The sequence below is a fragment of the Cyprinodon tularosa genome, unplaced genomic scaffold (genome assembly GCF_016077235.1).
Source record: "Cyprinodon tularosa strain WSP-4 unplaced genomic scaffold, ASM1607723v1 ctg1006, whole genome shotgun sequence".
Classification (NCBI taxonomy): Eukaryota; Metazoa; Chordata; class Actinopteri; order Cyprinodontiformes; family Cyprinodontidae; genus Cyprinodon; species Cyprinodon tularosa.
Window position 1 is genome coordinate 159,264 of NW_024037790.1, and position 15,154 is coordinate 174,417.

The window sequence follows — 15,154 nt, forward strand, 5'->3', positions numbered from 1 at the left end:
CCCTAGGCCTGTGTAACGATATTTTCTCTCCAGTTTCCTAGCATTTTGCTTCACAGTACGCAGCTCAGCATTAAACCAAGGAGCAAGCTTTCTATTTATAACGGTTTTCATTTTCAAAGGAGCTGCGTTGTCTAAGGCAATACCCAGAGAACTAGCAACCCCATCAACAAAATCATCAACCTTTGAAAGGGAATAAACTATGCTTTTGCACTCTGCAGCACTGCTCAGCAACACAGAGGAGAGAGAAAGTGAAACAAATTCTTTAAAATGTATAACTGCACTATCTGATAATGATCTGCTAAAGTAGAACCTTCTTTTGGGGGAGGAGAACTCTGTTAAAGTAATCCTGAAGGTTATTAGAAAGTGGTCAGAGAGGACAGGGTTGTGAGGAAATACTGTTATTTCTTCACATTCTATGCCGTATGTCAGCACAAGATCCAAAGTATGAAGATGAGAATGTGTGGGACTATTCACATTTTGAACAAAGCCAATAGTGTCTAAGATAGCATTAAAGGCTGCTCTTAAAGGAATAGTACACCCAAAACATGATTAGCCTTCATTTTCTACTCACCCCCCTGCTGAACAACACTCTGGAGTACTTTTTTGATATCTCAAATGCATCTGGAGATCTGGGAGGCTTCTTGCTGTCTGCTGACATTCAAATAATGGAGGTCTATGGTGCCCGAGGCAGAAAGGTCCATAAAAGTCCACAAAAAACGTGTCAATATTCCTCCATACTGCTCGTCCAATGTATTCCAAGTGTCCTGAGTGGGTAGCGTCCAGAATTTACTCGAAACGAAGTCATTTAGAATGTTTTTAGAGCATAAACAGTAGTGTATAGGATTTCCTGAAAGCGCGCACGTGCGCGATCACGACGCTACGGAAGCCGGCAGACCAAACCAGCGCATTCAGCTCGGCAAAGAACTCATGCTCTTCCTCAACACTGAAGTCCTCAGACATTTTTCTTTCGTTGTTTCTTTCTTTGCACAGGTAAACAGCACATTTCTTCTTCTACGCTTGCATTATCGGCAGAGCAGACGCTGAATGCGCACTTTCATCTGGTTTGGTCTGCCGGCTTCCGTAGCGTCGTGATCGCGCAGGTGCGCGCTTTCAGGAAATCCTATACACTACTGTTTATGCTCTAAAAAAATTCTAAATGACTTCGTTTCGAGTAAATTCTGGATGCTACCCACTCAGGACACTTGGAATACATTGGACGAGCAGTATGGAGGAATATTGACACGTTTTTTGTGGACTTTTATGGACCTTTCTGCCTCGGGCGCCATAGACCTCCATTATTTGAATGTCAGCAGACAGCAAGAAGCCTCCCAGATCTCCAGATGCATTTGAGATATCAAAAAAGTACTCCAGAGTGTTGTTCAGCGTGGGGGTGAGTAGAAAATGAAGGCTAATCATGTTTTGGGTGTACTATTCCTTTAAGCTATCACCTTCACTGTGAGCATGGATGATGACCCTGTCAGTATTTTTTGATCCTTCGATGTCGGCTCTTCCTATCATTGTGAAGAAAGGCCAACTGGGGTTCAGAATTGAACCCCAGTCTGCCTTAAGAGCAGCCTTTAATGCTATCTTAGACACTATTGGCTTTGTTCAAAATGTGAATAGTCCCACACATTCTCATCTTCATACTTTGGATCTTGTGCTGACATACGGCATACAGGTGCTGGTCATAAAATTAGAATATCATGAAAAAGTAGATTGATTTCAGTAATTCCATTTAAAAAGTGAAACTTGTATATTATATTCATACATTACATACAAACTCATATATTTCAGATGTTTATTTTGTTTAATTTTGATGATTACAAATGACAACAAATGAAAATCTCAAATTCATCATATCAGAAAATTAGAATATTGTGAAAAGGTTCAAAATTGATGGCCCCTGGTGCCACACTCTAATCAGCTAATTAACTCAAACCACCTGCAAAAGCCTTTAAATGGTCTTTCAGTCTAGTTCTATAGGCTACACAATCATGGGGAAGACTGCTGACTTGACAGTTGTCCAAAAGACGACCATCGACACCTTGCACAAGGAGGGCAAGACACAAAAGGTCATCGCTAAAGAGGCTGGCTGTTCACAGAGCTCAGTGTCCAAGCACATTAATAGAGAGGCGAAGGGAAGGAAAAGATGTGGTCGAAAAAAGTGTACAAGCAAGAGAGATAACCGCACCCTGGAGAGGATTGTGAAACAAAACCCCTTCAAAAATGTGGGGGAGATTCACAAAGAGTGGACTGCAGCTGGAGTGAGTGCTTCAAGAACCACCACACACAGACGTATGAAAGACATGGGTTTCTGCTGTCGCATTCCTTGTGTCAAGCCACTCTTGAACCACAGACAGCGTCAGAAGCGTCTTGCCTGGGCTAAAGAGAAACAGGACTGGACTGCTGGTGAGTGGTCCAAAGTCATGTTCTCTGATGAAAGTAAATTTTGCATTTCCTTTGGAAATCAAGGTCCCAGAGTCTGGAGGAAAAGAAGAGAGGCACTTCATCCACGTTGCTTGAAGTCCAGTGTAAAGTTTCCACAGTCAGTGATGGTTTGGGGTGCCATGTCATCTGCTGGTGTTGGTCCATTGTGTTTTCTGAGGTCCAGGGTCAACGCAGCCACATACCAGGAAGTTTTAGAGCACTTCATGCTTCCTGCAGCTGACCAACTTTTTGGAGATGCAGATTTCATTTTCCAACAGGACTTGGCACCTGCACACAGTGCCAAAGCTACCAGTACCTGGTTGAAGGACCATGGTATCCCTGTTCTTAATTGGCCAGCAAACTCTCCTGACCTTAACCCCATAGAAAATCTATGGGGTATTGTGAAGAAGAAGATGCAATACACCAGACCCAACAATTCAGAAGAGCTAAAAGCCACTATTAGAGCAACCTGGGCTATCATAACACCTGAGCAGTGCCACAGACTGATCGACTCCATGCCACGCCGCATTGCTGCAGTAATACAGGCCAAAGGAGGCCCAACTAAATACTGAGTGCTGTACATGCTCATACTTTTCATGTTCATACTTTTCAGTTGGCCAACATTTCTCTAAATCCTTTGTTTTTATTGGTCTTCAGTAATATTCTAATTTTCTGATATGATGAATTTGAGATTTTCATTTGTTGTCATTTGTAATCATCAAAATTAAACAAAATAAACATCTGAAATATATGAGTTTGTATGTAATGTATGAATATAATATACAAGTTTCACTTTTTAAATGGAATTACTGAAATCAATCTACTTTTTCATGATATTCTAATTTTATGACCAGCACCTGTAGAATGTGAAGAAATAACAGTATTTCCTCACAACCCTGTCCTCTCTGACCACTTTCTAATAACCTTCAGGATTACTTTAACAGAGTTCTCCTCCCCCAAAAGAAGGTTCAATTTTAGTAGATCTTTATCAGATAGTGCAGTTATACATTTTAAAGAATCTGCTTCACTTTCTCTCTCCTCTGTGTCGCTGAGCAGTGCTGCAGAGTGCAAAAGCTTAGCTTATTCCCCTTCACAGGTTGATGATTTTGTTGATGGGGTTGCTAGTTCTCTGTGTACTGCCTTAGACAACGCAGCTCCTTTGAAAATTAAAAAAGATAAAAATAGAAAGCTAGCTCCTTGGTTTAATGCAGAGCTGCACACTTTGAAGCAAAATGCTTGGAAACTGGAGGGAAAATATCGCAACACAGGCCTGCGGGAGTCCTTCCTAGTCTGGAAAATAGTTTACTGCTGTATAAGAGGACCCTTTGTAAAGCAAGAGCAGCATACTTCTCCTCATTAATAGAGGAGAATAAGAATAATCCTAGATTTCTTTTTAATACAGTTGCCAAACTCACCCAGAGCCATAGCTCTGTTGAACCGTCCATTCCACCTGCTCTTAGCAGCAATGATTTTATGGGATTCTTTATAAATAAGATTGATCTTATTAAAAATAAAATCATAAGCACTCCTCTATCCGGGATTGTATCTGAGGTAGTCATGGAATCTGAACCGGGTTTAGACTGCTTTGATCCAGTTGAACTTTCAGAGTTAGCAAAATTATTGTGAAATACGTCACCAAACTGACAATGAACGAAAACCGTCTTACTCGTCATTAAAGATTAAGTATTTATCTTTCACATCTAAAAATAAATTAATAGATTTTCAAAATATGTTGGTTTTAAAATTTTATTTTTATTTGTTTTTTTAAAGTCTTAATCAAGGTCTTTGGGTGAGTGGGGCGGCACCCTATCCCCCTCTACTGGCCTGACGCCACTGGAGGGGACCATCAACCTTGTTTTCTCCCGATTTCGACAAAATGAAACTGGTTCCCTCCCTTCATACTAAGACTTTAAAACTAAGCAAAAATAAATTCTAGAAGGTTTTAACAAAGAATGATTTCTGAAAATATTTGCAACAACATTTTTATTTACACAAAGTGATTTTCAATGAATCAAATTGTGAACATGCACAGCTGAAGATGACAAAAACTGTTCATAAATGATTTTTATGAACATAAAACCTGCTCAAACTCTTAATCTTGCTTGCCCTTTTTGTTTTTTGCAGAAACCTGTTGGACATGGACACCTTTTCCAAATCAGATCCAGGTAACCTTTCACCTGTTATTCTCAATGTTCCAAGCCAAAAAACAAGTGTTTTAACCAAAAATGAAAGTAAGAAAGTATATTCAACCCTCAGCATGGAAGCATAAAGACCTCACTTTATTTCAGTGTTAAATTCTGTTTAAAGTAATGGATTATAATTAAAAATGTCTCCGGACCTTTACTGGTTGATGATTTTCTTTATTCGGACTGCACTGATTTTTTATTAGTGAACCCTGCTGTACACCATTGAGTCCCAAAGTTGTGGGCATGATCCCTTTTGGGATCGCCGATCAACTACTAGGGCACTTTGAGATCAGACTACAGAGACAAAACAATAAAAAATAAAACACTGACACATTTTTATCTGTTTAAAGGTATAAAATTATCACATAGAAACTTACTAAATTAAATACATTGTTTTTTGCTGCAGATTCTTTTTCTTTTTGCTTTTACACCTAATTTGTTTTAGAAATATTTGTATTTCAACCAATACTGTGTTTAATGTGTTTATTCTGGTTCTAATGGACTGATTGCCCGGTATCAATAGGGATATTTCCTAGATTGATCACTGAAGATAGAACAGATTTTCTTGAAGTCCTTGCTAACGATTCAAAAATATAAAATATATCTAAGCTGTATAAGTAAATTATTAGTGGTCTTGCATACTATCCACACTAAATGTGTGAAGAAGTTGGTCTTTATCTTTAAACGTGAAGAAAACTCTTTGATCGCTGCAGAGACACACATCTGTCCCTTTTGAAAATAGCAGTTATCTATTGGTCATTAACTACTGTTTTTTTGTTGTGAGTTTAGGGTTAATATTCTAAAACTTAAAATGTGTAACAATTTTATTTGCCTGAATATAAGACAGGTTTTTTCCATTAAAATGATGTGAACATTTTGGGTCGTCATATTATCAGGGTCTAACCAATCACGCAGGCTGACAGTTTTCTAGGGTGGCTACACGAACCCAAGGCTCAAGGCTGCGTCCTGAGCCCCCTGCTGTTCAGTCTGATGACACACGACCGCGCCCCCCAGGTTAAAAAGGGTAGCTCCACCAGGTTCTGTGACAGCTTCTTCTCCACCTCCATCAGACTGCTGAACTGTTGAAAAAAACTCAAAATCAAGTCACTAATCGAGACTCTACATCACACTGATAACACCAAACCAAGTAGAAATCAACTCAAAAATATTTTTCTACTGCATTTTTGCTCCACGTTTTTCTTTTTTCACTACTCTGAACTTCAACATCAATGTCTTTTTGCACCATGTTTTTCTGCCACGCTGTTTACATTTGATCACTGCTGCACTTGAAATGGAAACTTATATTTTACTGCTAAGCTGCTGTTCATTTACTGTCTGAAAAGCTGTACAAAACAACATGACAATAAAAGCTGTCTAAGTCTAAGTCAACATACCGGAGGCATCAAACAACTGTCAGGCACTTAAGAAAAATGGCGTTACAGAGTGCAATGTCACAAGATTCAAAAAGAACGGAAAAAATGCGAACGGTAAAAGAAAAGCTTGTCACGAATATAGCAGAGCTGCAGGGTGAGAGTAGGAGTGACAACGAGGCAGCTAGGAATCCAGGCAGCATGGCAGCTAGGAAGCAGGGAAGCGAGGCAGCTAGGAATCCAGGCAGCGTGGCAGCTAGGACGCAGGGAAGCTAGGCAGCTAGGAATCCAGGCAGCGTGGCAGCTAGGAAGCAGGGAAGCGAGGCAGCTAGGAATCCAGGCAGCGTGGCAGCTAGGAAGCAGGGAAGCGAGGCAGCTAAGAATCCAGGCAGCATGGCAGCTAGGAAGCAGGGAAGCGAGGCAGCTAAGAATCCAGGCAGCATGGCAGCTAGGAAGCAGGGAAGCGAGGCAGCTAAGAATCCAGGCAGTGTGGCAGCTAGGACGCAGGGAAGCTAGGCAGCTAGGAATCCAGGCAGCGTGGCAGCTAGGAAGCAGGGAAGCGAGGCAGCTAGGAATCCAGGCAGCGTGGCAGCTAGGACGCAGGGAAGCTAGGCAGCTAGGAATCCAGGCAGCGTGGCAGCTAGGAAGCAGGGAAGCGAGGCAGCTAGGAATCCAGGCAGCGTGGCAGCTAGGAAGCAGGGAAGCGAGGCAGCTAAGAATCCAGGCAGCATGGCAGCTAGGAAGCAGGGAAGCGAGGCAGCTAAGAATCCAGGCAGCATGGCAGCTAGGAAGCAGGGAAGCGAGGCAGCTTGGAATCCAGGCAGTGTGGCAGCTAGGAAGCAGGGAAGCTAGGCAGCTAGGAATCCAGGCAGCGTGGCAGCTAGGAAGCAGGGAAGCGAGGCAGCTTGGAATCCAGGCAGTGTGGCAGCTAGGAAGCAGGGAAGCGAGGCAGCTTGGAATCCAGGCAGTGTGGCAGCTAGGAAGCAGGGAAGCTAGGCAGCTAGGAATCCAGGCAGCGTGGCAGCTAGGAAGCAGGGAAGCTAGGCAGCTAGGAATCCAGGCAGCGTGGCAGCTAGGAAGCAGGGAAGCGAGGCAGCTTGGAATCCAGGCAGTGTGGCAGCTAGGAAGCAGGGAAGCTAGGCAGCTAGGAATCCAGGCAGCGTGGCAGCTAGGAAGCAGGGAAGCGAGGCAGCTTGGAATCCAGGCAGTGTGGCAGCTAGGAAGCAGGGAAGCTAGGCAGCTAGGAATCCAGGCAGCATGGCAGCTAGGAAGCAGGGAAGCTAGGCAGCTAGGAAGCAGGGAAGCTAGGCAGCTAGGAATCCAGGCAGCGTGGCAGCTAGGAAGCAGGGAAGCGAGGCAGCTAGGAATCTAGGCAGCATGGCAGCTAGGAAGCAGGGAAGCTAGGCAGCTAGGAATCCAGGCAGTGTGGCAGCTAGGAAGCAGGGAAGCTAGGCAGCTAGGAATCCAGGCAGCGTGGCAGCTAGGAAGCAGGGAAGCTAGGCAGCTAGGAATCCAGGCAGTGTGGCAGCTAGGAAGCAGGGAAGCTAGGCAGCTAGGAATCCAGGCAGCGTGGCAGCAGGGAAGCGAGGCAGCTTGGAATCCAGGCAGTGTGGCAGCTAGGAAGCAGGGAAGCTAGGCAGCTAGGAATCCAGGCAGCATGGCAGCTAGGAAGCAGGGAAGCAAGGCAGCTAGGAAGCAGGGAAGCGAGGCAGCTAGGAATCCAGGCAGCGTGGCAGCTAGGAAGCAGGGAAGCTAGGCAGCTAGGAATCCAGGCAGCGTGGCAGCTAGGAAGCAGGGAAGCGAGGCAGCTAGGAATCCAGGCAGCATGGCAGCTAGGAAGCAGGGAAGCGAGGCAGCTTGGAATCCAGGCAGTGTGGCAGCTAGGAAGCAGGGAAGCTAGGCAGCTAGGAATCCAGGCAGCGTGGCAGCTAGGAAGCAGGGAAGCGAGGCAGCTTGGAATCCAGGCAGTGTGGCAGCTAGGAAGCAGGGAAGCTAGGCAGCTAGGAATCCAGGCAGCGTGGCAGCTAGGAAGCAGGGAAGCGAGGCAGCTAGGAATCCAGGCAGCATGGCAGCTAGGAAGCAGGGAAGCGAGGCAGCTTGGAATCCAGGCAGTGTGGCAGCTAGGAAGCAGGGAAGCTAGGCAGCTAGGAATCAGGGAAGCGAGGCAGCTTGGAATCCAGGCAGTGTGGCAGCTAGGAAGCAGGGAAGCTAGGCAGCTAGGAATCCAGGCAGCATGGCAGCTAGGAAGCAGGGAAGCTAGGCAGCTAGGAAGCAGGGAAGCGAGGCAGCTAGGAATCCAGGCAGCGTGGCAGCTAGGAAGCAGGGAAGCTAGGCAGCTAGGAATCCAGGCAGCGTGGCAGCTAGGAAGCAGGGAAGCGAGGCAGCTAGGAATCCAGGCAGTGTGGCAGCTAGGAAGCAGGGAAGCTAGGCAGCTAGGAATCCAGGCAGCGTGGCAGCTAGGAAGCAGGGAAGCTAGGCAGCTAGGAATCCAGGCAGTGTTGCAGCTAGGAAGCAGGGAAGCGAGGCAGCTAGGAATCCAGGCAGCGTGGCAGCTAGGAAGCAGGGAAGCGAGGCAGCTTGGAATCCAGGCAGTGTGGCAGCTAGGAAGCAGGGAAGCTAGGCAGCTAGGAATCCAGGCAGCATGGCAGCTAGGAAGCAGGGAAGCTAGGCAGCTAGGAAGCAGGGAAGCGAGGCAGCTAGGAATCCAGGCAGCGTGGCAGCTAGGAAGCAGGGAAGCTAGGCAGCTAGGAATCCAGGCAGCGTGGCAGCTAGGAAGCAGGGAAGCGAGGCAGCTAGGAATCCAGGCAGCATGGCAGCTAGGAAGCAGGGAAGCGAGGCAGCTTGGAATCCAGGCAGTGTGGCAGCTAGGAAGCAGGGAAGCTAGGCAGCTAGGAATCCAGGCAGCGTGGCAGCTAGGAAGCAGGGAAGTGAGGCAGCTTGGAATCCAGGCAGTGTGGCAGCTAGGAAGCAGGGAAGCTAGGCAGCTAGGAATCCAGGCAGCGTGGCAGCTAGGAAGCAGGGAAGCGAGGCAGCTAGGAATCCAGGCAGCATGGCAGCTAGGAAGCAGGGAAGCGAGGCAGCTTGGAATCCAGGCAGTGTGGCAGCTAGGAAGCAGGGAAGCTAGGCAGCTAGGAATCAGGGAAGCGAGGCAGCTTGGAATCCAGGCAGTGTGGCAGCTAGGAAGCAGGGAAGCTAGGCAGCTAGGAATCCAGGCAGCATGGCAGCTAGGAAGCAGGGAAGCTAGGCAGCTAGGAAGCAGGGAAGCGAGGCAGCTAGGAATCCAGGCAGCGTGGCAGCTAGGAAGCAGGGAAGCTAGGCAGCTAGGAATCCAGGCAGCGTGGCAGCTAGGAAGCAGGGAAGCGAGGCAGCTAGGAATCCAGGCAGCGTGGCAGCTAGGAAGCAGGGAAGCGAGGCAGCTAGGAATCCAGGCAGTGTGGCAGCTAGGAAGCAGGGAAGCGAGGCAGCTAGGAATCCAGGCAGCGTGGCAGCTAGGAAGCAGGGAAGCGAGGCAGCTTGGAATCCAGGCAGTGTGGCAGCTAGGAAGCAGGGAAGCGAGGCAGCTAGGAATCCAGGCAGCGTGGCAGCTAGGAAGCAGGGAAGCGAGGCAGCTAGGAATCTAGGCAGCATGGCAGCTAGGAAGCAGGGAAGCGAGGCAGCTTGGAATCCAGGCAGTGTGGCAGCTAGGAAGCAGGGAAGCTAGGCAGCTAGGAATCCAGGCAGCGTGGCAGCTAGGAAGCAGGGAAGCGAGGCAGCTAGGAATCTAGGCAGCATGGCAGCTAGGAAGCAGGGAAGCTAGGCAGCTAGGAATCCAGGCAGTGTGGCAGCTAGGAAGCAGGGAAGCTAGGCAGCTAGGAATCCAGGCAGCGTGGCAGCTAGGAAGCAGGGAAGCTAGGCAGCTAGGAATCCAGGCAGTGTGGCAGCTAGGAAGCAGGGAAGCTAGGCAGCTAGGAATCCAGGCAGCGTGGCAGCAGGGAAGCGAGGCAGCTTGGAATCCAGGCAGTGTGGCAGCTAGGAAGCAGGGAAGCTAGGCAGCTAGGAATCCAGGCAGCATGGCAGCTAGGAAGCAGGGAAGCTAGGCAGCTAGGAAGCAGGGAAGCGAGGCAGCTAGGAATCCAGGCAGCGTGGCAGCTAGGAAGCAGGGAAGCTAGGCAGCTAGGAATCCAGGCAGCGTGGCAGCTAGGAAGCAGGGAAGCGAGGCAGCTAGGAATCCAGGCAGCATGGCAGCTAGGAAGCAGGGAAGCGAGGCAGCTTGGAATCCAGGCAGTGTGGCAGCTAGGAAGCAGGGAAGCTAGGCAGCTAGGAATCCAGGCAGCGTGGCAGCTAGGAAGCAGGGAAGCGAGGCAGCTTGGAATCCAGGCAGTGTGGCAGCTAGGAAGCAGGGAAGCTAGGCAGCTAGGAATCCAGGCAGCGTGGCAGCTAGGAAGCAGGGAAGCGAGGCAGCTAGGAATCCAGGCAGCATGGCAGCTAGGAAGCAGGGAAGCGAGGCAGCTTGGAATCCAGGCAGTGTGGCAGCTAGGAAGCAGGGAAGCTAGGCAGCTAGGAATCAGGGAAGCGAGGCAGCTTGGAATCCAGGCAGTGTGGCAGCTAGGAAGCAGGGAAGCTAGGCAGCTAGGAATCCAGGCAGCATGGCAGCTAGGAAGCAGGGAAGCTAGGCAGCTAGGAAGCAGGGAAGCGAGGCAGCTAGGAATCCAGGCAGCGTGGCAGCTAGGAAGCAGGGAAGCTAGGCAGCTAGGAATCCAGGCAGCGTGGCAGCTAGGAAGCAGGGAAGCGAGGCAGCTAGGAATCCAGGCAGTGTGGCAGCTAGGAAGCAGGGAAGCTAGGCAGCTAGGAATCCAGGCAGCGTGGCAGCTAGGAAGCAGGGAAGCTAGGCAGCTAGGAATCCAGGCAGTGTTGCAGCTAGGAAGCAGGGAAGCGAGGCAGCTAGGAATCCAGGCAGCGTGGCAGCTAGGAAGCAGGGAAGCGAGGCAGCTTGGAATCCAGGCAGTGTGGCAGCTAGGAAGCAGGGAAGCTAGGCAGCTAGGAATCCAGGCAGCATGGCAGCTAGGAAGCAGGGAAGCTAGGCAGCTAGGAAGCAGGGAAGCGAGGCAGCTAGGAATCCAGGCAGCGTGGCAGCTAGGAAGCAGGGAAGCTAGGCAGCTAGGAATCCAGGCAGCGTGGCAGCTAGGAAGCAGGGAAGCGAGGCAGCTAGGAATCCAGGCAGCATGGCAGCTAGGAAGCAGGGAAGCGAGGCAGCTTGGAATCCAGGCAGTGTGGCAGCTAGGAAGCAGGGAAGCTAGGCAGCTTGGAATCCAGGCAGTGTGGCAGCTAGGAAGCAGGGAAGCTAGGCAGCTAGGAATCCAGGCAGCGTGGCAGCTAGGAAGCAGGGAAGCGAGGCAGCTAGGAATCCAGGCAGCATGGCAGCTAGGAAGCAGGGAAGCGAGGCAGCTTGGAATCCAGGCAGTGTGGCAGCTAGGAAGCAGGGAAGCTAGGCAGCTAGGAATCAGGGAAGCGAGGCAGCTTGGAATCCAGGCAGTGTGGCAGCTAGGAAGCAGGGAAGCTAGGCAGCTAGGAATCCAGGCAGCATGGCAGCTAGGAAGCAGGGAAGCTAGGCAGCTAGGAAGCAGGGAAGCGAGGCAGCTAGGAATCCAGGCAGCGTGGCAGCTAGGAAGCAGGGAAGCTAGGCAGCTAGGAATCCAGGCAGCGTGGCAGCTAGGAAGCAGGGAAGCTAGGCAGCTAGGAATCCAGGCAGCGTGGCAGCTAGGAAGCAGGGAAGCGAGGCAGCTAGGAATCCAGGCAGCGTGGCAGCTAGGAAGCAGGGAAGCGAGGCAGCTAGGAATCCAGGCAGTGTGGCAGCTAGGAAGCAGGGAAGCGAGGCAGCTAGGAATCCAGGCAGCGTGGCAGCTAGGAAGCAGGGAAGCGAGGCAGCTTGGAATCCAGGCAGTGTGGCAGCTAGGAAGCAGGGAAGCGAGGCAGCTAGGAATCCAGGCAGCGTGGCAGCTAGGAAGCAGGGAAGCGAGGCAGCTAGGAATCCAGGCAGCGTGGCAGCTAGGAAGCAGGGAAGCGAGGCAGCTTGGAATCCAGGCAGTGTGGCAGCTAGGAAGCAGGGAAGCGAGGCAGCTTGGAATCCAGGCAGTGTGGCAGCTAGGAAGCAGGGAAGCTAGGCAGCTAGGAATCCAGGCAGCGTGGCAGCTAGGAAGCAGGGAAGCGAGGCAGCTTGGAATCCAGGCAGCGTGGCAGCTAGGAAGCAGGGAAGCTAGGCAGCTAGGAATCCAGGCAGCATGGCAGCTAGGAAGCAGGGAAGCTAGGCAGCTAGGAAGCAGGGAAGCGAGGCAGCTAGGAATCCAGGCAGCGTGGCAGCTAGGAAGCAGGGAAGCTAGGCAGCTAGGAATCCAGGCAGCGTGGCAGCTAGGAAGCAGGGAAGCGATGCAGCTAGGAATCCAGGCAGCATGGCAGCTAGGAAGCAGGGAAGCGAGGCAGCTTGGAATCCAGGCAGTGTGGCAGCTAGGAAGCAGGGAAGCTAGGCAGCTAGGAATCCAGGCAGCGTGGCAGCTAGGAAGCAGGGAAGCGAGGCAGCTTGGAATCCAGGCAGTGTGGCAGCTAGGAAGCAGGGAAGCTAGGCAGCTAGGAATCCAGGCAGCGTGGCAGCTAGGAAGCAGGGAAGCTAGGCAGCTAGGAATCCAGGCAGCGTGGCAGCTAGGAAGCAGGGAAGCGAGGCAGCTTGGAATCCAGGCAGTGTGGCAGCTAGGAAGCAGGGAAGCGAGGCAGCTTGGAATCCAGGCAGTGTGGCAGCTAGGAAGCAGGGAAGCTAGGCAGCTAGGAATCCAGGCAGCGTGGCAGCTAGGAAGCAGGGAAGCGAGGCAGCTTGGAATCCAGGCAGTGTGGCAGCTAGGAAGCAGGGAAGCTAGGCAGCTAGGAATCCAGGCAGCATGGCAGCTAGGAAGCAGGGAAGCTAGGCAGCTAGGAAGCAGGGAAGCGAGGCAGCTAGGAATCCAGGCAGCGTGGCAGCTAGGAAGCAGGGAAGCTAGGCAGCTAGGAATCCAGGCAGCGTGGCAGCTAGGAAGCAGGGAAGCGAGGCAGCTAGGAATCCAGGCAGCATGGCAGCTAGGAAGCAGGGAAGCGAGGCAGCTTGGAATCCAGGCAGTGTGGCAGCTAGGAAGCAGGGAAGCTAGGCAGCTAGGAATCCAGGCAGCGTGGCAGCTAGGAAGCAGGGAAGCGAGGCAGCTTGGAATCCAGGCAGTGTGGCAGCTAGGAAGCAGGGAAGCTAGGCAGCTAGGAATCCAGGCAGCGTGGCAGCTAGGAAGCAGGGAAGCTAGGCAGCTAGGAATCCAGGCAGCGTGGCAGCTAGGAAGCAGGGAAGCTAGGCAGCTAGGAAGCAGGGAAGCTAGGCAGCTAGGAATCCAGGCAGCGTGGCAGCTAGGAAGCAGGGAAGCGAGGCAGGTATGCAGATTTCAGAGGTTCCGATTTTAGTGTTTTAAGATTTCAGTTAAATGTGTCATTTCTGTGTTTTTTCACTTTTCATTGTAAGTTGCACAAATCTTATAATGCAATATTAATACCAATGAAATTCATAGTACTTTAATACAAAACTGTTTCTTCAACCAAAATAAATTTGGTATATCAGTCTTTTTTTTTTGTCTTTTTGTTTTATTTCTAAAAACTGGCCCTTGAAAGAGGAGGTCGTCTTATAATCAGGGTTGTGCTATATCCGGGTCAGTACAGTAGTTATTCATCTTGCCGGTATCGCTGCTGCCTACCTCTGGTCTGGAGTGGAACTGCTTGTTCAGGAGGTAGTGAATTACGTCCATCATTTGGAAGGGGAGGTGGTCAATGAATGGCTGAGTCCGGCCACCCCTTAAGTCCACCCCTGTTATGGAATATTTTAATCTCTAGGTTCAAGTCGTTTCAACTCACTGATCAGTTGTTCTCATATCAGTAGTTGTTAATATTGCTCTCTGCTTCAGTGAAGCCGGGCATACACTGTACGATATTTTCAATCGCTGCACTCAGCTACAGCTTAAACTGTATGACAAAACCACAGGGTATAGTAGTTCACAGCTAACGATGTGCGACCCGACGCTCTGATGCGACCTAATGATGCCGACTGAGTTTCAAACATGTTTGATTTCGTCCCGCCTTACGATTCCTGTTTGGGAGGTGGTTGTGAGAGGCTGATCGCCCCTCATTACGCCCTGTACACTACACCATACACCATCAGGCTGAAAGATTATCGCACGACTGGATAATTGGCCATAAAAGAGCAAAAAATGGTACAGTGTATGCTAGGCTTCATATCAAGCTAACACTAAATATTAGGCAGATAGGCTTTATATATCTGTCAAACATAACTCTGTACATTTGCAGTGGAACTCTGGTGGTTAAAGTGGTCAAACATGCAGCCACTTCTATCACAGTTTCCTTTTCAATTGATCCTACTGGGACAACCCAACCCTCTGAGTAGCACTGGCCCCCCATCCCCGCAGTGATGGCAAACATTTGAATGAGCACAAAAGCAGCTCTTATTTCTGTCTGACCTCCATGTTCAGTTCTCTGCTAGGCTCAGCCTCTGTGCTCCCTGGCCTGCTCACTCTCAATCCGTGTTCAGCTACGTGTTTTACAGAAGGGTAAACTTCAGCCGCTGAGCTTTTTTTTTTTTTAGGAATACTTGAAATTTGAAAGCTTTCAGGCAAAAAAAAAAAAAATGTTCTTGTTCTTGCCAACTTATGAACAAATTTATGTATGTGGCAAGTTTAAGCATACCACCAAGCTAGTTACAATCAGGCTCAAGGATCTGAGGCTACGTTCACACTGCAGGCCTTAATGCTCAATTCCGATTTTTTTGTGAAATCGGATTTTTTTGCGTGTCCGTTCACACTTCCAAGTATATGCGACTTGTATGTGATCTACTGTGTGAACTGAATGCGTCCAACCGAAGTGTCCCGCATGCGCACTCGAGGACGCGATGACGTCACACGTAGCAAGCGTCCTCAGTGTTTGCGGAAGTAAACATGACTCGTAATACCGCAGCGTATATTGCGTTCTTTAAGTTCTTCTCCAACAGGAGCAGGCACATTACGAACGAAATCTTTTTAAGAAGATCAAAAAGAAAGACCCTCCCCCGGTTCCGGTAAGACCCTTCGAGTTTGGTCTGAATCGAGCTTTCTAAATATGAATTAAGTCAGCAACCTCACTTTC

At 49.6% G+C, this 15,154-nt stretch overlaps 1 protein-coding gene across 2 annotated transcripts in view; it reads left to right on the forward strand.

Moving 5' to 3' along the window:
• Positions 1-15,154, forward strand: part of LOC119777706 (copine-9-like) — a 139,341-nt gene that overhangs the window by 26,477 nt on the left and 97,710 nt on the right. For both annotated transcript variants that reach the window (XM_038276703.1, XM_038276708.1), the window contains exon 2: positions 4,552-4,592. In XM_038276703.1, the coding sequence (XP_038132631.1) occupies positions 4,552-4,592 (41 nt within the window). The remainder of the gene's footprint in view (positions 1-4,551; positions 4,593-15,154) is intronic.